This window comes from Gopherus evgoodei, chromosome 12 (genome assembly GCF_007399415.2).
Source record: "Gopherus evgoodei ecotype Sinaloan lineage chromosome 12, rGopEvg1_v1.p, whole genome shotgun sequence".
Lineage (NCBI taxonomy): Eukaryota > Metazoa > Chordata > Testudines > Testudinidae > Gopherus > Gopherus evgoodei.
Window position 1 is genome coordinate 7,563,494 of NC_044333.1, and position 22,725 is coordinate 7,586,218.

Consider the following 22,725-nt stretch of genomic DNA (forward strand, 5'->3'; position numbering starts at 1 on the left):
CGTGGGGGCGGAGGGCGCGGGCCGATGACGAGGCCGAAAAGGCCGGGCCGGCCGGGTGGTGGAGACTGGCAGTGCGGCGGTGGCGGAGAGGTGAGCGGGGCAGGGAACTGGGCAGCCCCCGTGGGTCTCCCCCTTCGCTCAGAGGCAGCTTCGGGGCCCCTTCCATACCCCTCCCCCTCCCCAGTGACTCCTTTGGGGGACCCCTCCCCCTGTTCCTTTTCTCTGTCTCCTCCCTCCCAGTGACTCCTTTGGGGGACCCCGCCCCCCATTCCCTCTCTCTGTCCCCTCCCTCCCAGTGACTCCTTTGGGGGACCCCGCCCCCCATTCCCTCTCTCTGTCCCCTCCCTCCCAGTGACTCCTTTGGGGGACCCCTCCCCCTGTTCCTTCTCTCTGTCCCCTCCCTCCCAGTGACTCCTTTGGGGGACCCCGCCCCCCATTCCCTCTCTCTGTCCCCTCCCTCCCAGTGACTCCTTTGGGGGACCCCTCCCCCTGTTCCTTCTCTCTGTCTCCTCCCTCCCAGTGACTCCTTTGGGGGACCCCGCCCCCCATTCCCTCTCTCTGTCCCCTCCCTCCCAGTGACTCCTTTGGGGGACCCCTCCCCCTGTTCCTTCTCTCTGTCTCCTCCCTCCCAGTGACTCCTTTGGGGGAGCCCGCCCGTCCCCCCATTCCCTCTCTCTGTCCCCTCCTCACCCCAGTGACTCCTTTGGGGGACCTCTCCCCTCCCCCATTCCCTCTCTCTGTTCCCTCCCCCCCCCAGTGAGCCCTTTGGGCGCCCCCTCCTTTCCCCCTACTCCCGCTCTTTTTCCCCTCCCCCCAGTGACTCCTTTGGGCACCTCCTGTCCTCCTCCTGTTGCCTCTGTCCCATCCTCCCTCAAGAAACTTAGGAGGGGCCTTTGCCCCCCATTCCCTTTCTCTGTCCTGCTTCCCACCAGTGATGACTTTGGGGCCCTCCCCCATGAGCCCTGCTGGGCTGTGAATACCTTCATTCGGGGGCAATGGATGCCTATGGCACCTTGCCCTCACCCAGAGTCAGGAGGAGTGAGATTCCTTGTCCCTCTTCCCTGGCATGAGGGCACCTTTTCACCTGGGCATTGCCTGGCATGAGGGCTTTCCCCTTGCCCTCAGAGCAGCCTGACATAAGATCTGCTCAGTCATTGCCTGGTGCTAGGCTGATCTGCCTCAGTCATATCTTGTTTTCTGGTGCAGGGCCTTCAGTGTGATCTTGGCCTCCAGCTTAATTATCTCTGGGGAGAGACCCTTTTTATTTTCATTTCTCCTCCGTTGTTCTGCAACTGGCATTACACTACTATTAATTTGATGTGGGTTCCCGTCTGTTTCTTCTGGTGTGCATCTGTAGGATACCAGCATACCACCCCTGCTTTCACTGCAGCATGTCCACCTTAATATGCCCCTAGTCCAATGCCCCCTTCTTTACCCTCATTGTATAATATGATTGACAGCTGTCATGCCCTAGTTATGTGGGCAGAGGCCTAGGACAACAAAAGCTAAAAACTAAGGCTGTCAAGCGATTTTAAAAAATGTTTGATTAATCACACGATTAAAAAATTAATCAAGGTAATTGCACTGTTAATAATAGAATACCATTTATTTAAATATTTTTGGATGTTTTCTACATTTTCAAATATTGATTTCAATTACGACACAATACAGGGTGTACAGTGCTCACTTTATTTTTATTACAAATATTTGCATTGTAAAAAACAAAATAAATAGTATTTTTCAATTCCCCCATTACAAATAGGGTGCAATCTCTTTATCATGAAAGTTGAACTTACAAATGTAGAAGTTTGTACAAAAAATAACTGCATTCAGAAATAAAACAATGTAAAACTTTAGAGCCTACCCGTTCACTCAGTCCTCCTTCAGCCAATCACTCAAACAAGTTTGGTTACAATTTGCAGGAGATAATGCTGCCCGCTTCTTTTTTACAATGTCACCTGAAAGTGAGAAAAGACTTTTGCATGGCACTGTTTGTAGGCTGCGGCGCAAGATATTTACATGCTGGATGCGATGAAGATTCATATGTCCCTTCATGCTTCAACCACCATTCCAGAGAACATGTGTCTGTGCCACTGACAGGTTCTGCTTGATAATGATCCAAAGCAGAGCAGACCCATGCATGTTCATTTTCATCATCTGAGTCAGATGCCACCAGCTGAAAGTTGATTTTCTGTTTTGGTGGTTTGGGTTCTGTAGTTTTCTGCATCTGAGTGTTGCTCTTTTAAGACTTCTGAAAGCATGTTCCACACCTCGTCCCTCTTAGGTCTTGGACAACACTTCAGATTCTTAAACATTGAGTCGAGTGCTGTAGCTACTTTTAGAAATTGCACATTGGTACCTTCTTTACATTTTGTCAAATCTGCTGTGGATGTGTTCTTAAAATGAACATGTGCTGGGTCATCATCCGAGACTGCCATAACATGAAATATATGGCAGAATGTGGGTAAAACAGAGCAGGAGACATACAGTTCTCCCCCAAGGAGTTCAGTCACAAATTTAATTAACACTTTTTTTTTTTTAACAAGCACCATCAACATGGAAACATGTCCTCTGGAATGGTGGCCGAAGCATAAAAGGGTATACAAATGTTTAGCATATCTGACATGTAAATACCTTGCAATGCCGGCTACAAAAGTGACATGCGAACATCTGTTCTGACTTTCAGGTGATTTTGTAAATAAGAGGGCAGTATTATCTCCTGTAAATGTAAACAAACTTGTTTGTCTTAGTGATTGGCTGAATAAGAAGTAGTACTGAATGGACTCTAGGTTCTGAAGTTTTACACTGTTTTGTTTTTGAGTGCAATTATGTAACAAAAATCTACATTTGTAAGTAACACTTTCAGGATAAGGAGATTGCATTACAGTACTTGTATGAGGTGAATAGAAAAATAGTGTTTCTTCTGTTTATCATTTTTACAGTGCAAATGTTTAATAAAGAGATAAAGTGAGCACTGTACACTTTGTATTCTGTGCTATAATAGAAATCAATATATTTGAAAATGTAGAAAAACATCCCTAAAATATTTAATAATTTCAATTGGTATTCTATTGTTTAACAGTGTGATTAATCACGATTAATTTTTAATTGTGATTAATCTTTTGAGTTAATTTCAGAGTTAACTTCAGTTAATCAACAGCCCTTCTAAAAACCGTATTGCACTTGGCATTGGAGATCTGATTCTTGCTACCTCTATTGCTTTTGACTGTCTGAATTGCTCTGAAGCACCTAAGAAATCATGTTCCTTTGATTTGCCAGCATGCTCCTCCCATCTCTCCCCTGCACCCCCAGATATCTGGAAGCCTTATTAAAGGCCTCCTCCCACTGTGTCTGTATTTGTAGAAAGAAGTGTGGCTTGGCAACTGAATTGCTGGTGGGGGCTATTTTATTGTTGTGGGAAGGAGTTCTGTGTTTTAACATTTCCAAGTGCCAGATCTATTACCAACTTGAAACAATTTTGTGTGGTGAACTGTGAGCATGTCCTACTTTCTCTTATTAATCATCTCTCTTTCCCTGAGCATAATGTTGCATCCTTAGTCTGAAAGAGAAACACAGTAGTGAGAGGTGTTTTGGTCTTTCCTAATTGCTGACATGACAGGCATTCACGTAATAAAACTTTAAGTTTAGTACTGTGTAATGCAGATAGTAAAAAGAAAGCTTCAAAGAAAGCTGTGCTGCTCCCAGTGGATTCCTTTCAGCAGTCTTTCTGAAGTGTAGTCAGACAGTAAGTATTAGGTTGGTAAGAAAAGGTAGCTTAAGATCGAAGGTTTTATGCATCTGTTTGAAGTAGAGGTAAAAACTGAACAGAGACTCTGAATAAAGAAGCGTTTTGGGAAGAGCAGTGTCCCAAGACCTGTTTCTGGCATGGAATTTCTGTGGCTAATGCCACAAAATACAGATTCTCCCCTGTTGATGTGCATATGTGACTCCTATAAATGTTATGTGCTCATAATACTCTCAGATAAGGAATAAAGCCAATAACTTCTCCACTGACCAGATCTTCCCTTTGAGTGAATTGGAAAATTTCCAGCATCCCTCAAGAAAATGGTTTTCCACCCAATTACAGGTGCTTTTGCATCCCAGCTGTGAAATTCCTTCATGTGGCTGTTTCTTAATCTCTGTAAGCACTTGCCTGGCTTTGCTCCTCCAAGAGATTTAATCCTCCCTTTCCTGTGTTCTTGTTAACCAGATCTGCATGAGGGAATGTATTTAAAATGCTCACCAATAACAGTAATAGCTTGCAGCACTGCAGTGATGCTTAGTTCTAGGTCACTGGAAGCTCCATGGTTTGATACTCCACATTATTGAGTTCTAGGAAATTAAATTTGGAATTTTTAAGTGCATGTGTAAGGGTTTATGAAAAATAGGTTGTGACTGATGCAAAATGATAGAGGATTTCACTTTAAATACTATCTGCAGCAGACAGAGCATGGGCAAAAGCAGTGCAGAACACTGCTAATATGCTTCTTCCTATTTTAGAGAGCCACCCCTCAAAGGTATGAGAGCACAGTCTGTGTCCATTCATTCATTGGTCTCTCTTCTGAGATTGCTTAAAATGGTGACTGTTGTGGCAGTGGTTTTGGTGCTGCATATACATGTCCGCTAGGAATTGAACTGAGACTACAAGTTGATTTCACGAAGGTTATTAAAGAGTTGCTACTGAGCAGTGACTTTGCTCACTACTTACCTGAACTGGATTTGATCCACAGTGAATATGGCTGCGTCTACACTGCCAACTAGCGGTGTGATCCCATGCTCGTGTAAACATACTTGTGTTAGGTCTTATCTGACCTGGCACACTAAAAATATTTGGGGTAACTGATGTAGCAGCAATGGCACGTGCTAGCTGCCCTGAGTACAAACCTGCCCAAACCCCATGGGAGGTACGGACACTGGGTGGCTAGGATGAGCTGCTACTGCCTGTGTTATCGCTGTGTTCAGCATGCTCCTGGAGATGAGAGCTAGCATGCATCTGGGAATCACACCTCATCTCTTACAGATGTAGCCTGAGACTAGTTCGATTCTGCTTCAGTGCCTGTGTCAGCATAGCCCCCTAGCGTAGATGCGGCGTATGCCAACAGAGTTTTTTGTGTTGGTGTGGGAACACCACCTCTGCGAACAACAAGGCATCTACTCTGGGGATTCATATGCCTGACTGCCAGTTATGCCAGTATAATTTTTTTTTAAATGTTGACCATGCCTTTAGAAGAAGAAATCCTTCACCTCCATTACAAGTCCCATACTTCTGTAAGTCTTGAAATAATGAATTCTGATATAATTGTACAATTACTTCCCTGAGTGATTTTTAACATGCTTCAGTAATAGAAACCTTTTTTCAAAGTTGGATGGGTTGGAACTCGTATATGAAAATACTAACGAAAAGTGGACCTTTAATTTTCACCTGATTTTAGTTGCATCTAAGTGTTTCAACTTATTTTTCCAGGAAAAAAAGGGTGGGCCTCCAATTTGAACACACACACAAGTGACTCAGGCCTATGAGATGAAAGATAAAGTGCGTTACTGGCATATGTGCCCGTGCTCAGGCTCAGTTGAATGAGGACAACAATGCAATGAATTTTGGGAAGATGGAGAAATGATTCTCCTCCAGAAGTTTTATGTAGAAATCTAGGGAAACTGCTTTGAACTCTTCTCTGTAAAGAGGGAAAATGTGTTGCATTTTTCAATATGTGTAACTCAACTGAGGTGAGCAGTGCACCTTGTGTGTCCAGCTTTCACTGCCTGCTGAAGAATTCCTCAATTGTTGGAGGTTTGTAGTTTTGCTGCTCTTTCAATTCGGGATTCTTTTCTTGCCCGTTTTTGAGAGGGAGCAATCCTTGAGTTAAGAGACCTGTTGATTAAAATGTGTGTGAGACTGAGATAAGACCCAAGAGGTAGGGTAGAGTTCTATCCACCCTGAATCGTAGTCCTGTAGGCACTTATCTGATGTGCCTTGTGTAGTGCAACAGAAACCTTATTGTAACTGAAAAGAACCGTCCCTTTTTGTTGTAAAGCCAAATGACCTGCCATATTTTTTAGTTTTACTGGTTTTGACATAGTCAAATGTTTGGTTGTGACAGCTCCCAGGGTACAAGCTGGACTGTGGAATCTGTTCCCCCTTAACCCTCTAACTCAGGATGCCTCTCACACTGCTTTACTAGTGAAAAGTAGCCCCTCTGAGCATTGCTCATGCACAGCACTTAGCATGAAGGCACACCTGTGGTGAATAAAGATGAGTGGGTAGCTCCCTTTGATGGACACCGAGCCAGCCAGTTAGCTGTAAAATCACTCTTGGTAACTGTTCTCTACTTACTTTTACCTGTAAAGGGTTAAAAAGTACCCCAGGTAAAGGGGAAAAAAAGTGGGCACCTGACCAAAAGAGCCAATGGGAAGGCTAGAACTTTTAAAATGGGAAAGAAACTTTTTCCCTTTGTCTGTTAGTCTCTCTGGGCTGTAGGGACATGGAGCAGCAATGCTATAGGCAGGAATGCTGTGTAAGGTTTGAACCAGGTATGAAAAAGTATTTTCCATATCTAGCAGGACTCACTGGGATAGGGAATGTTTAGGTAGACATGATCAGGTTATTTCTTTATTTTGGCTTGTGGATCTTCTCTGTGCTAACCCCACATGCTTTTGTTTGCTTGTAACCTTTAAGCTGAACCCCTCAAAACTATTCTGGGTGCTTATTTTTTGGAATTGTTCTTTTAAAATCTAGCAAAAGTCTAAGTTCCAGATATACTTACTTTCTTTTTTGTTTTTAAGAAAATTTACCTTTTTTAAAAACAGGATTGGATTTTTGGTGTCCTAAGAGGTTTGTGCATATGTTGTTTAATATGCTGGTGGCAACTGCTAATTTCCTTTATTTTATTTCTCAGCTCTTCCCCTGAAAGGGCTTGAGGGTACTCCACAGGGAGGAATTTGCAAGTGCTCCTTCCTGGGTCCAAGGAGTTTTTTTGCATTTGGGTGGTGGCAGCGTTAATCAAGCGAAGGTCAGAGAAAAGCTGTAACCGTGGTAGTTTAATACAAGCCTGACGCGGCCAGTATTAATTTTTAGAATCCTTGTGGGCCCCCCATATTCTGCACTCGAAGTGCTAGGGTGGGGATTCAGCCCTGACAACACCCAACAAAGTTACATGAGTGGCTGGGAGACCATTCATGAGCTGTATACTAGGAGAAACCCCGGAAATCCCCCCAGCCTGGCACCCCAGAAATGTGCATCTTACACAGCTCAAGACCCCCTTGGATAGTGCTAGCTCATAAGTCCATTTTATCAAAGAAATTTATATACACCAACCCTTGTTAACCTGAGCAGATTCCCCAGCCACATCAGTTGAAGCTCACTGGTTTAGATAAAATATCAAAACAAGTTTATTAACTATAGAAAGATAGATTTTAAGTGATTATAAGTGATACAGTCATAAAATATCAGAATTGGTCACAAAAAGAAATACAATGATAAAATTGCAATCTAATTCTTAAACTTTACCAAGCTAAGTAAAATTTAAAGCAAGGCACTTTTTTACCCCACTAAATGCTGCAGGTAGTTCATAGTTCACAGTTCTTGGTTTGCAGGCTGGTTCCCCCTACAGCCTGGGACCACTCATCTAGTTCAGTGATGCCTCTTTGTAGAGCCCTGCATGGATACAAAATTTGTATCCGCATCCAATCCACAAAAATGGTCCACGGATTTCTGCAGATTTGTGGGTCTCTACTTCTTTGTCTTTCAAACGATCTTGCTCTGTGAGTAGAGATGGGAGAGGTAATAAGGAAGCCATTGTCTTATTTTATACCCTCCTCCTCTCTTTGAGGTTGACCCCCAGCTGCGGGGCAGGTGACCAACAGTCTGTTGTGTACTTGAGATTTGAATTGTCCCTCTATGCAACATATATTTCTTTTTTCCCTTCCCCCCCACTGGACAATGTCTCTTTAGCACCTGGCTGAGTGTTGGACACTCCTTTGTCTCTGAGGACCTAGTCTGTGGGCGTTCCCCAGAGTTATAACATACTTCAGTAATATCATATAGTAAAACTTATAACTAGGGCTGTCGATTAATCACAGTTAACTCACGCACTTAACTAAAAAAATTAATTTCAATTAAGTAATCGCAATTAATAATACTGTTAAACAATATAATACCAACTGAAATTTATTAAATATTTTTGGATGTTTTTCTACATTTTCAGCTATATTGATTTCTATTACAACACAGAACACAAAGTGTACAGTGCTCACTTTGTTTTTTATTACAAATATTTACACTGATAAACAAATGATAAACAAAAGAAACAGTATTTTTCAATTCACCTCATACAAGTACTTTAGAGCCTACACACCCACTCAGTCCTACTTCTTGTTCAGGCAATCGCTAAGACAAACAAGTTTGTTTACATTTGCAGGAGATGTGCTGCCCGCTTCTTATTTAAAATGTCACCAGAAAATGAGAACAGGCATTCGTATGGCACTTTTGTAGCTGGCACTGCAAGGTATTTAACTGCCAGATATGCCCCTTCATGCTTTGGCCACCATTCCAGAGGACGTTTCCATGCTGATGGTGCTCGTTAAATATAGCTACAACACTTGACTCAAGGTTTAAGAATGTGAAGTGATGTCCAAAATCTGAGATGGACAAGGTGCGGCGCATGCTTTCAGAAGTCTTAAAAGAGCAACACTCTGATGCGGAAACTACAGAACCTGAATCATTAAAAAAGAAAATCGGCCTTCTGATGGTAACATCTGACTCGGATGATGAAAATGAACATGCATCAGTCTGCTGTACTTTGGATTGTTATCGAGCAGAACCCATCATTGGCATGGATGCATGTCCTCTGGAATGGTGGTTGAAGCCTGAAGGGACATATGAATCTTTATCTCATCTGGCACGTAAATATCTTGCGAAACCACCTACAAACAGTGCCATGCGAACGCCTGTTCTCACTTTCTGGTGACATTGTAAACAAGAAGTGGGCAGCATTATTTCCTGCAAATGTAAACAACTTGTTTGTCTGAGTGATTGGCTGAAGTAGGACTGGTGGACCTGTAGGTGCTAAAGTTTTACATTTGTTTTATTTCTGAATGCAGTTATTTTTTGTACATAATTCTACTTTTATAAGTTCAATTTTCGTGATAAAGAGATTGCACTACAGTGCTTGCATTAGGTGAATTGAAAAATACTGTTTCTTTTTTTTACAGTGCAAATATTTGTAATAAAATATAGTGAGCACTGTACACTTCGTATTGTGTTATAATTGAAATCAGTACAATTGAAAATGTAGAAAACATCCAAAATATCAGTGCGATTAATTGCGATTAATTTTTTTAATCGCTTTACAGCCCTACTTATAACTTTATACATAGTGTTGCTACATATATTTCAACAGGCTAGTGATGTTCAGTAGATTATACCTTGTGAGGTATCACTTGAAAAGCCATACTCTGTATAACATATGACCATATAAAAGTGGTTACTGTGGGTTTACAGGGTGTTAAATGGGGTACAGTGTGTCGCAGTGGTACAATAAACAAGGCTGATGTAACACTAACTTTAAAATTGGAGCTATTTCAGGAATGAGACGAAAATATAGTGAGTTAAGCCATCTCTGAGTATAGTAAACCAGTTTCTAATCAGTAAGAGTTCCACCAGATGAAAACAACTAGAGAAGTGGTTCTCATGTTATTACACATTGTGGGCCACAGGACAGGATTTCTCAAGCTTTCATTATTGCTCACCATACTCTAGTTTCTCCAAATGTAAGCACTTCTTTAAAAAAGAAATGTCAGGAGGAGAGCAAAGGGCCTTAATTTGGATGATTGGGGATGCTGAAACTAAGATATATGTTCTCCTCATGTGCAAGGGGAATTGATTAACTTCATCTTTGCTGGGTCACTGTCACAAGCAGAAGTGGCTGCTGAGCACTTCATACTGCCTATTCGTTTCTAGTTTGGGATTATATAATTTTTTTTCCCCATGTCCCTTAAACTTGGTGTTCACTGCCCCTGGCAGATCCTCTTGGAGGAAGCAAGCATCACAATTTGACAGAAACTGATATGATCATAGACAGAGATGGTATTTCTTCATGCTATGTTAACATGCGGATATGGGAACTCTGTTTCCAGTCCCCAAAGAATTATCCTAGTTCTTAAAAGAGGGCAACCCTGTGGATTAAGTGAAAATCCACTTCCTTCATGGTGGTCTTAGCACTGATTTCTTCCTTTCTCAATCTGGCACTTTCAGGTCCAGTGATTCGGCAAACATGGCGGAGTATGGAATCTCAGTTGGCCAGCGTGTGGCAGTGATCTGGGATAGCTCCTCACCTGTTGAAGGCCTGAAGAATATGGTGGCTAAGATTCAGGCATTGGTGGGACCTGAGAGCCGCGTATCCGTGGAAAATATTGACCAACTGTCCCACTGTAAGAATGAGGATGTAATTTTTACCACACATTTTGGTTTAAGGGCAGTGTCATGTTCTCTGGGTATGTTAATGGATGTGAGCTAGCATTTTCCTTGATTTGTAACCTAGGGCATCTTTAAGAATAAAGGTAGAAATCCTTTTGTGACTTATACTGCTAGTAGTATACAAGAAAGCTATTCACCCTAGTCATGTTTGTTTCATCAGTGATGATTGTTAATGGATAAAGGCTAAAATTTTGTAAAAGTCAGGGACAGGTCATGGGCAAAAAAAAAAAATTCACTGAAGCCCATGGCCTGTTTCTGACTGTTACTAAAAATAGCCATGATAAAATGCAAAGAGACTGGGCAAATGTGGGCTGGCTGGGAGCTCCAGGGTCCCCACCACCCGTGGGGGTTCGAAGCCCCAGGATCTCCCTGCCCCCCATGTCAGAGGGGAGCTACAGGGTCCCCCTGCCTTTTCCCCAGCAGCAGGGAGCTGTAGGGCCCAAAATCGTAGCCTTATTAATTGATGCCATGTGGTGTGATTGTCACATACATGTGTACAAAGGAGATCAGAGAGGGGATAGCTGGTAAGCTAGACAAGGATATTTTTTTTTCTCTCTTCATCTTTCCTTCTTTGCAGCGGCTCATGCAAAGTCCAGCTTTGATGTGGTTCTATCAGGCATGGTACCAGGCAGTATGACACTGCACAGTGCAGAGGTGCTGGCAGAAATAGCTCGGATACTCAAGCCCGGGGGTTGTGTCCTTCTGAAAGAACCAGTGGCTGCGCAAATAGGTAAGAGCAAGTCTGATATGTTCTTGCCCCTGGATCTGAGACAACCAAATATACTTTCATGGAGGATTAGGCCAAAGTTGAAGGGCCAAGAGCTTTGAATATCAGTCAACATAAAGAGTAGTTTTGCTCCTGTGATTCATTAATGTAAGCAGCAAGATGTGATCTTGTGTCTGAGCTTATCACTGTCATGTTAGAGTCTCTGCTGATGACCATCTTGTATCAAAAATGTAACAGCAGAGACTTATTCTTGTAAGCATACTGCTATGGTTAGTGAATGCACAGAGCTGATGCTAGAGTTTGTAGTGACCTACGTCAGGTTTTTGGGGCCTCTGTGAAAGTAAAATTAGGTCATGAGCTGTTAGTGAGTGGGACCATCTTTTACTCTGTAGCACAACAGGGCTTTGATCTTGATTGGGGCCTGTAGGTACTTTGCATAATCTAAAAAAGATAAAGTGAAGTTTAGGAAAGAGATGGTGCATCTTATACTATCACAATTTACAAAAGATGTGAATGGAATATTACTAGTAGGTAATGCCAACTACCCAACGAAAAACAGATGCACCAAAGCTGTTAATTAAATCAGTCGGTGTAAGACCTGATGCCTTCTGGAATGGGCTCTTTAATGTATATTTCTGGACTCCAGACTTTTTAGGACTTTATTTTTTTGAGGACTTACCTGCTGATAATCATGGAAGTATGTCCAGTGGTCTGTGATGGGATGTTAGATGGAGTGGGATCTGAGTTACTACAGAGAATCCTTTCCTGGGTGCTGGCTGGTGAGTCTTGCCCACATGCTCAGGGTTTAACTGATCGCCATATTTGGGATCGGGAAGGAATTTTCCTCCAGGGCAGATTGGCAGAGGCCCTGGAGGTTTTTCGCCTTCCTCTGCAGCATGGGGCATGGCTCACCTGGGGGAGGATTCTCTGCAGCTTGAGGTCTTCAAACCATAGTTTGAGGACTTCAGTAACTCGGACAAAGGTTAGGGGTTTGTTGTTGAAGTGGATGGGTGAGATTCTGTGGCCTGCATTGTGCAGAAGGTCAGACTAGATGATCATAATGGTGCCTTCTGACCTTAAAAGTCTATGAGTCCTATGAGCCTGTCGAAGTGGGTGGAGATGATTTCTCTTTAGTGGGTGGAGATGATTTTTTTTGTCTTGAATGCTGGAGAAGCCTTCATGATCTTAATGTATTTGTCAGCATAATTTTGAACTAATTAATAGTCTCAGATTTGAAGAACCTGTTTGAATGGATGAATGGCTACATTCCCAGATGTGCCAGGAGTGATTAGGAAAGAAGCATGTAAACAAAGGGATTAGCTGGAATGCTGTCTTCTAAAGCACTGTCGGTCCTTTCATGTTACAAGCAACACATCTAGTTCTTAATAATGAGCTTTGTTTTGCATTCCCTGTCATGTTTCCCAGGTGACAACAGCCGAATCAAGACAGCAGCCAGGCTCCTCACAGCTCTAATGCTTTCCGGGCTGGTGGAAGTGAAGGAGGTATGTGTATATGCACTAACCACCTCCCGAGAGCTCCCCTTTCAGGACTGTGTAATGTAGAGAAGAGGCTTCCAAAAGGGGTGCTGATTATTCACTACCTAGCCATTTTAGCATGCCTTGAAATATGCGGTGCATAACCAGCAACGAAAACTGTGCTCTTAGTACTGCATGAATAAGAGTTTTCTTTGTAATTAAAAAAAATAAATCCATGTCTCTTCGAAGGACTAGTGGCAGTAAGCTGTGTAATATCACCAGCTGTGCAGCAGCCAGAACCGTGATCCACTTCGTGCAAGCTGGGAGAACGAGCCCATCTGAAGTATAATGCAACATCATGGGACAGAGAGGAAACCCAGCATAGAAGATTAGGGTTGGAAGAGACCTCAGGAGGTCATCTAGTCCAACCCCTTGCTCAAAGGAGGGCCAATCCCCAACTAAATCCCCAAATGGTCCACTCAAGGATTAAATTCATAACCCTGTGTTTAGCAGGCCAATGCTCAAACCACTGAGCTATCCCTCCAAGCTGGGCATTAAAAACCTCTAAGGAAGGAGATTCCACCACCTCCCTAGGGAACCCATTCCAGTGCTACACTGCCCTCCTAGCGAAATAGTGTTTCCTAATATCCAACCTAAACCTCCCCCATTGCAATGTGAGACCATTTCTCCTTGTTCTGTCATCTGCCACCACTGAGAACAGCCAAGCTCCATTCTCTTTGGAACCCCCCTTCAGGTAGTTTAAGGGTGCTATCAAATCCCCCCTCACTCTTCTCTTTTGGAGACTAAATAAGCCCAGTTCCCTCAGCCGCTCCTCATAAATCATGTGTCCCAGCCCCCTAATCATTTTCGTTGCCATCCACGGGACTGTCTCCAATTTGTTCACATCCCTTCTGTAGTGAGGGGCCCAAAACTGGACACAGTACTCCAGGTGTGGCCTCACCAGTGCGGAATAGAGGAGAATAATCACTTCCTTCAATCTGCTTTCAGTGCTCCTACTAATGCAGGCCAATATGCCATTAGCCTTCTTGGCAACAAGGGCACATTGCTCACTCATATCCAGCTTCTCATCCACTGTAATCCCCAGGTCCTTTTCTGCAGAACTGCTGCTTAGCCAGGCGGTCCCCAGTCTGTAGCGGTGCCTGGGATTCTTCCGTCCTAAGTGCAGGATTCTGCCCTTGTCCTTGTTGATCCTCATTATATTTCTTTTGGCCCAATCCTCCAATTTGTCTAGGTCACTCTGGACCCTTTCCCTACCCTCCAGCATATCTACCTCTCCCCACATCTTAGTGTCATCTGCGAACTTGCTGAGGGTGCAATCTATCCCCTCATCCAGATCATTAATAAAGCTATTGAACAAAACTGGCTCCAGGGCTGATCCCTGGGGCACTCCGCTTGATACCGGCTGCCAACTGAACATTGAGCAGTTGATCACTACCTGTTGAGCCCAACAATCGAGCCAGCTTTCTATCCACCATATAGTCCATTCATCCAGCCCATACTTCTTTAAGTTGCTGGCAAGAATACTGTGGGAGACCATATCAAAAGCTTTGCTAAAGTCAAGATATATCGCGTCCACTGCTTTCCCCATATCCGCAGAGCCAGTTATCTCATCATAGAAGGCAATCAGGTTGGTCAGGCATGACTTGCCCTTGGTGAATCCATGTTGACTGTTGCTGATCACCTTCCTCTCCTCCAAGTGCTGCAAAATGGTTTCCTTGAGGACCTGCTCCATGATTTTTCCGGGGACTTAGGTGAGGCTGACTGGTCTGTAGTTCCCCAGGTTCTCCATCTTCCCTTTTTTTAAAGATGGGCACTATATTTGCCTCCCCTGATTGCCAATGGCTCTGCAATCACATCAGCCAATTCCCTCAGCACCATCGGATGCATTAGATCTGGACCCATGGACTTGTGCATGTCCAGCTTTTCTAAATAGTCCTAACCTGTTCTTTCACCACTGACGGCTGCTCACCTCCTTCCCATACTGTGTTGCCCAGGACAGCAGTGTGGGAGCTGACCTTGTCTGTGAAGACCAAGGCAAAAAAAGCATTGAGTACATCAGCTTTTTCCACATCATCTGTCACTAGGTTGCCTCCCCCATTCATTAAGGGTCCCACACTTTCCCTGACCTTTCTCTTGTTGCTAACATACCTGTAGAAACCCTTCTTGTTTCCCTTCACATCCCTTGCTAGTTGCAACTCCAGTTGTGTTTTGGCCTTCCTGATTACTGTCCTGCATGCTCGAGCAATATTTTTATATTCCTCCCTAGTCATCTGTCCACGTTTCCACTTCATGTAAGCTTCCTTTTTGTGTTTAAGCTCACCGAAGATTTCACTGTTAAGCCAAGCTGGTCGCCTGCCATATCTGCTATTCTTTCTGCATGTTGGGATGGTTTGTTCCTGTGCCCTCAAGAAGGCTTCTTTAAAATACAGCCAGGACTTCTTTCCCCTCACATTAGCCTCCCAGGGGATCCTGCCCATCAGGGAGTAAAAGTCTGCTTTTGTGAAGACCAGGGTCCATATTTTGCTACTCTTCTTTCTTCCTTTTGTGAGGATCCTGGACTCAACCATCTCATGGTCACTGCTGCCCAGGTTGCCACCCACTTCTACTTCCCCTACCGATTCTTCCCTGTTTGTAAGCAGCAGGTCAAGAGGAGAATGGCCCCTGGTTGGTTCCTCTAGTAGTTGCACCAGGAAGTTGTCCCAAACACTCTCCAGAAACTTCCTGAACTGTCTGTGCACTGCTGTATTGCTCTCCCAGCAGATGTCAGGGTGATTGAAGTTCCCCATTAGAACCTGAGTCTCTGTTCTGGAATTTCAGTTAATTGTCTGAAAAAAGCCTCATCTACCTCATCCTCCTGGTCTGGTGGTCTATACCACACTCCCACCACAACATCACCCTTGTTGCTCTCGCCTCTAAACTTGACCCAAAGACTCTCAACAGGCTTTTCTCCAATTTCAAACTGGAGCTCTGAGCAATCATACCACTCTCTTACATACAGTGCAACTCCTCCACCTTTCCTCCCCTGCCTGTCCTTCCTGAACTGTTTATACCCATCCATGACAGTGCTCCAGGCATGTGAGTTACCCCACCAAGTCTTTGTTATTCCAATCACATCATAGTTCTTTGACTGTGCCAGGACTTCCAATTCTTCCTTCTTGTTTCCCAGGCTCCTTGCATTCGTGTACATGCACTTTAACTGTATGATATGATGTTATCACACAGGGCACTGGAATATGGCAGTTCTTTTCAAGTGTTAACACTCACTGTGTCTTGCTTTCCAGCTGCAGAAGGAGCCTTTGACCCCCGAGGAGACTCAGTCAGTCCAAGATCATCTGGAGTACCAAGGCAATGACCTTTTGTCTGTTCAAATTGAAGGCAAGAAACCCAACTTTGAAGTGGGATCCTCAAGTCAACTCAAACTTTCCTTTGCTAAGAAATCTGCTTCATCAGGTAAGAGAGAAGAGAAAGCTGGTATATGTGCTGGGAGTGTATGAACTCCTTATGTTGTACAGTGGAGAGCATAATAATTTTGAATGCTTAATGAAGAATGATGTTTGAAAACATGGTTCTCCATAATCTTGGTTAACAACCATTTTGTATCTGTTGGAAGCTTCCATTTCTGTTTCAAAAGTTAACTGCAAAGCAAAGGAGGTGGAGGGAAACCTGTGTCCTTTCCTGTTGCTTTGTGATGCATACAGAGAGCTGCATAAAGGATTTCTGTGGGGTTTTTGTTTTGTTTTTAACCTTATTAGAAACACCAGTACTACCGAATCCCTTCCTTCCTTCCTCCCTCTCTTTGTGCAAAAGGGTCTGTGCGAGATCTTTGAAGGATATGAATGGCGATTAGATTACTGGAGCTACAGCTACTGGGCTCCCAGCATCAATGCCTGCTCTAATGTCACTAACTATTTCACTGCATTTCAAACAAGAAGTAAAAGAGGTGGTCATATTATGAAGAGATGCCGCGTCTATAAATGACATCTCATTTTGGTGTCTCAAATGAGTGTATCGAGGAGGATATTGTCACTTCTTTTTTCATAACTGATCTTTGATGAAGGATGACGAGAAGTGGACAGAGGATTCCTTGCACAAATCAGGTTTAAAGATGCATTTGAGCGAGAGCGCGGGTGCTTGGCTTCTGAGAGCAGTGAGCGTGCTCCACAGGTAGAGTGCAATATGATAAAAGGCACCATGGCACAGGGAGTGAGTTTTTCAAGAGTGATATTGGAACCATTTCTTTGCTGGGAGTTGGTCTGATTCATGCTGTGTGTGATCATCATCTATGTCTCGTTTTGGCTCCAGGCAAGGCTGCTGTGGACCCTGCTGCTGCGAAGCTATGGACTCTCTCTGCCAATGATATGGATGATGAGGGAATGGTAAGTTCTGTTTTAGTTTTCCACACAAAAATTAGAAGTTTCATGAAATTTAACCCATAGTACTCAGTAAGGCATTACAGATGAGAGGGTGGAGTGAGAGCCATATGGAAGAATTTCTCTAATATTACATGACGGGTTTATTGCGTGGACCATAATTCTGACACTTGGGTCTAAGCTATACCAGATGTTGTCATTTCTTTGAATCTAACATCAGCAGTGTATCTATTCCCTAGTGAACCAATTTCCTTCTTTTGTTATTTCTTCCTCCATGTTGTCTGTTTCAGGATCTCCTGGACTCAGATGAGTTGCTAGATTCTGAGGATCTGAAGAAGCCAGATCCATCTTCCCTCAAAGCTCCATCCTGTAAGGAATCGGGTAAAAAGAAAGCCTGCAAGAACTGGTGAGTACTTGACTTGATGTGTTGGTGAATGTGCTGACTTCAAATCAGGTTTAACCATTGCCCTTTTAAAAAACAGCAGGGCATGGTGCTGTTTCTCCAAAGAATTACTCATTTGGCTGGTATCTTTACTCTTTTTTTAACCCTTAGTGTATTTAGGTCCACATTTCAATATTTAGTTAAGAAACACATTCAGAAATCTGTTAGCCAAGTGAATTTCTTTTTGTAGAATTTTTCAAAAACTTGATTCTAGGGTATACATCTCTTAAATTTTGTCAAGGGCTTCTGTGTATTAAAATTGCAATAGTATAACTAGAAATTTAAAAAAAAAAAGCTAAACTGATTTTTTTAAGGAAGATTTAAACTTCTTTTAAGTGAATCTACATTAAGGGTGTATGCTGGTGTAACTGGAGTGTTTTTAAAATCAGTTTACTTATATCCCAGGCGTAAATATTCCCCTGTGAGATGAATAGTCTTCCCCCAACACACAGACTCACTTGGGCAACCACAGGGTTCATGCAAGCTCTTTTTATAACACGACTCATCCTCAGTTTTTTTCCAGAGAAGTGTTGCATGTAGATTTTACCATAAAAGCTTGGTATTTGATAGCATTTCCCCATGTGCTAGGTGGAGAGAGGGAAGTTCAAGCAACTGGGACATTCGAAATGGTCCTATTGGCCAGTGGTTCTCAACTAGCGACCCACGGGCCACTTGCGTCCTAATCAACACACAGCTGCGGCCCATGCTATGTTCTCAGGGCCATGCCGGTAGTATGTGGGCCACGTCCGCACAATAAATAGAACACACACAGAGCTGCATATGCGGCCCACGATGGTGCATAGATTGAGAACTATGGCTCTGGGCTATGACATTAGAGGGGATAATAAAGGTAGGGATGCAGGTGGGGGGCGGGGGAGACTGCACGTGCGCTAAAGCCCAATGTGTGGAATGATATGTTGGGGCTGTAATCTCATGTGGGTGGAGGACCAAGGAAGAAATGTTAGAGGATGGAGTGGGTAAAGTCAGTGGCTAACCGCATTGCAGACAGGTTTAATATGAGTCCTGTTTCTTGTGCAGCACGTGTGGCCTCGCGGAGGACCTGGAGCAGGAGAAGAAAGAGAGCTTGAAGCCCAAATCTGCTTGTGGAAATGTAAATATCCTTCCCATCTATCCTCTGTTATAGACATGCAGGGAAAGAATATATTCTTAACTGAGAACTAGTTTAAAAAACCAGTGCTCCCTATAGGCTGACTTTACTAACCAGTATTTGTGGCGAAGCAATTGTTCTGTCTCTGCAGGGCTATCAGATTTTGTAATATTTGGCTTCGATGTGTCTGTAGTAACGTCAGTTGTGTTTGCAGCAAATTCTTACTCTGCATATTCACTCCCTGTTATAAGGATGCCTCTCTAGGAAGAGCTAGACTGAAGTCTTCCAATTCCATATAGTTGTGATTCTCATTCATGACCTAACTGAGCTGAATTTGAATCCATTGAGCTGCTCAGCATTTACTGAGAGAACTCCTCACCCTGAAGCCACCTGTCTTTAAAGTGAAACAGGATTTTCTGAATGGTTTGGAGAAACTGAGAGCCCCAAGAGTTGGATGTTACAGCAGATGGGCTTTAGCCCTGATCTGAAGAGACTGCCGCCTTGTGTGGTCAGGGAAAACGCATTCTTTGTTCATTCAATCCCAGGTGATTTCAGATCTCGGTCCTGACTCAGCCAGGTTTGTGCTAATTGCCAGAGGCTGCAAGCAGATTCTTTCGGTGCTGGTTTATTCTCTGGTGGGCAGATTGTAACTCTGTGTGTGTGGGGCAAAATACTTGCCATTGGGAAGAGAACTGAAACCAGGAAACCCCACCCTTTGTTTTTGTCTTACCTTGGTAATGAGCTGACTTTTTTTTTTTTTGTCGCCTCTGTGTCTTGGCAGTGTTACCTGGGGGATGCATTCCGCTGTGCCAGCTGCCCCTACATGGGGATGCCAGCCTTTAAACCTGGAGAGAAGATACTCCTGGCTGAGAACAATCTTCATGATGCCTAATAGGGGGATGTTACAGAGACACCATTGGCGCACAGCAGTTCCATAGCTCACTGGCTTCAGAGCTTACGTCAGCCCCTCTCCCCTCCCATCTCCTCTAATTTCCCTCTCCGGGAAATGCTTCTTTATGGGAAGGGGAGAAGAAGTGGGGTTGGGTTGGGACGTTGAGGGCACGTGGAGCTGTTGTGAACTAAAAGTGTGATCTCAATAGACTTAATTCACTTTGGGTAATTGATAATCTGCAGTGATGTCTGGTTTCCTGTCACGTATGAATTACAGACTTGTTAATGTTAGGTTTTCAGATTTATCGGCTGAACACTGAGAGGCGCTGGCCATCATAGTATGTGCTATTGGCAGAAGGGCTATGTACAATGGGAATTGGATGCCAGGCTGATCTTATCTGAGTGTATCTGGAACCCCAGCCAATGCCTCTAGGCTCAGATCAGACCACTCTTTTGCCATGTTTATTCCTGGGGAGTTAGCGTAGCTTTTGCTCAAGTCTCTTCAGACGACACCTATCTCCTGCTCTCTTTGGGGCTTAGTGTATTAAAACATGGAGCTGGTTTGTCATTCCATGTGATGTACACAAAGGAATTCGTAGGAACTGTTAGCAAAGAGAATCCTATGAAAGTCCCTTGCAGAATTAAGCAAACATAATGGATTTCCAAGTGTCTTGAGAAGCTGCTAGTGATAAACTTTCTGTCCTTTCCCTGCCCTCCCTCCTTTCATGAAAAGGTAAAACTTCATTCAAGCAGCTTGAGAACAGTCCAGCCTGTTAGGTAGGAAGTGGATTATATATGGAGTCTCTGCCTTGCTCTCCCTTCTTCATTCAATAAGCACCAGGAACATAAGTGTTAATGCTAGTGAATATCTTATACTAATTAAAAAGAAGATAGTTAAAGACCATGGTAGGTAACTAAGACTTAGCAATAACTACTGAATTATCTTAATGTTGGGGTGCTAAGTGCCACCATCTCTTTCCCTCCCTCAGAGAAGCTGACCTTTGACAGTGTGTTAGTATTTATTTACCTTCGTGGTGCTACAGTGTGAATGATTTTAAGGGCTGTAGCTAACCTCCCCTCCCTGCAGCTTCAGGACAAGGGAGTCTTCCTGAGAAGTTCCCTGTTGTTCATCAGGTTTATTTTCCTTGGTTTTCCACCTCACACCCTCATATCAACTCTTTTGCGTATAAGAATGAAATCATCCTATTTAGAGCCACTCTGGTAAAGGATGCAACTTCACATTCTTGTCATTACCCTGCACTGACTTGAAATAAGCTCATGTAGTGGGTTAGGATTAAGGGATGTTTTTTTAAAGGCTGTGACCACAAATAAAACATTTGTTAAAAATTGGTCTTGGTGGAGCTTTAAATGTAGTTTTAAAACTGTTCATTGACTCTCAGCTGATTCCTGTTGTCTTGGCTCTGTTTCGCCTGCTTGAGCTATTTGTAAGCAGAGACACCGAGCACACCTTGGTAGCTGTCCTCCTACAGTAACTGTTCCAGCAAAAATTACACACGCACATATTTCATTATACTCGGTGTCTGAAAGAATAAAATGAAGACTTCAAGAAGAAATACAAAATTTTCTCCACTGAACATCTATTCATGCGTTTCAAAAGGAGGCTGTCTCATAATTTTGGGGTAGGAGGAACTGTGAAGCCAGGCTTGCAGCTGGAGGAATAAAGGTAGGTGACTAATTCTCTATCAGCAGGAAGCATGTGAGGGTGTGAACCCTGGTGATAAGGGAAGTGTCCCTACACTTGATTTGTGAGTATAGGCCATGGTGTGAGCTATGTGCTATTCAGTGTGGGCCCCAGCTAGATGCCAGAGGTAAATATGAAAGACTGAGGTGATACAACAGCCTCTCAAGTGACTAAACACCATGATAGTTGCCTAGGTTGCCAGCTGGCAAAGGGCATGTGGAACAGTTTCCTAGCTCCACTGCTGGAGAAATGGTTCTGTCATGAACTCTCTAGCAACTCCAGAGGAAACACTGTTCTCTTGGCAAGTTAGATAAACTCAGGGAAAATCGCAACAACCTAAAAACTCTCCTAGGTCTTCATAGTCTGAGGAAAGGAGAGAAAAGCCTCTGTTCCCCCTGGTAGTCCACAAGGTATTTTCTTTTAAGTGGTAGCGCTTTACAGTTTGGGGGGTGTTAGAGCCGGTGTGGCCAACGTGCGCACAGTGCTTTGAGCCATCCCTGATCCTGTGTGGCTGCGTGCTGAGCTGGTTCCCTGAAGTGAGACGTGATCTACCTTACACAAACTGCAAGGGAATGGAGAGGGGGTGCATTAGGAGCTATATCAGCTTCATGCTGCCAAAGGGTCCCTCTGTGTTGGGGTAATCCTCCCACAGATGAACTCAACAGAGGGGAGAATCTGACTCTTAGTTTTCAGAAATGGCTGTAGATAGAGTTAAAACATCTTAAAACTCCTCCAGTAACTACGTGGAGAATAGCCCACCAGAGCCATTTGAAGAGTCCTCTGTTTAGGTCACCACATAATGCTTCAGTATATCTTACTCTTGCTTCCTTTTCAAATATAGAAGTGGTAGAACTGCTAGTGAGGCTTTAGTGTGAAGTGACTGTGAATTGGTCTGCTGCAGGCAGAGAAATGTCCCGGCAAAGCCAAGAGGTTTATTTTTTGAAGCAGTTTGTAGAGCGAAAGGTTGGTTAGCCTCTATACTGCTCATCTACAAAGTAGTATTTTTTGAAGTGACAGTGTTTCAGGAGGAGCATCTCCTGGGTTTTTCCTCCTAGAATCGTAGGACTGGAAGAGACCTTGAGAGGGTCTAGTCCCCTGCACTCATGGCAGGACTAAGTATTTCCTAGACCATCCCTGACCGGTGTTTGTCTAACCTGCTCTTTAAAATTTCCAGTGATGGTGATTCTACAACCTCCCTAAGAAATTTATTCCAGTGTTTAATTACCCTAACAAAGTTTTTCCTAATGTCCAACCTAAACCACCCTTTCTGTAATTTAAGTTCATTGCTGCTTGTCCTGTCCTCCGTGTTTAATGGAGAACAGAGCTCCTTTTCATGAGGATCCATAACTGGGGCTGTTTCAGATGTTGGTAACTGTTTTTTGTTTGGTTTCTAAAAGTACCTTTGAACACATATAGTGCTTATAAAAATAGTCTGAAACTGGAAAGAAGCTCTTTGAATGGCCTTTTGGATTGCTTCATCTTGCACAGGTGACTGAAAATCACAGGTGCTTTCAGCCT

General features: G+C 43.6%; 1 protein-coding gene across 1 annotated transcript; it reads left to right on the top strand.

The window, feature by feature from the left end:
- Positions 1 to 7: 7 nt before the first annotated feature.
- Positions 8 to 20,904, top strand: LOC115660448 (anamorsin-like). The gene is made up of 9 exons (XM_030581896.1): positions 8 to 90; positions 10,250 to 10,425; positions 11,049 to 11,201; positions 12,624 to 12,700; positions 15,976 to 16,144; positions 16,997 to 17,070; positions 17,355 to 17,470; positions 18,545 to 18,617; positions 19,396 to 20,904. The coding sequence occupies exons 2-9, from the start codon at positions 10,269 to 10,271 to the stop codon at positions 19,504 to 19,506; spliced, it is 930 nt and encodes a 309-aa protein (XP_030437756.1). The 5' UTR covers positions 8 to 90; positions 10,250 to 10,268; the 3' UTR covers positions 19,507 to 20,904.
- The last annotated feature ends 1,821 nt before the right edge of the window (positions 20,905 to 22,725 follow it).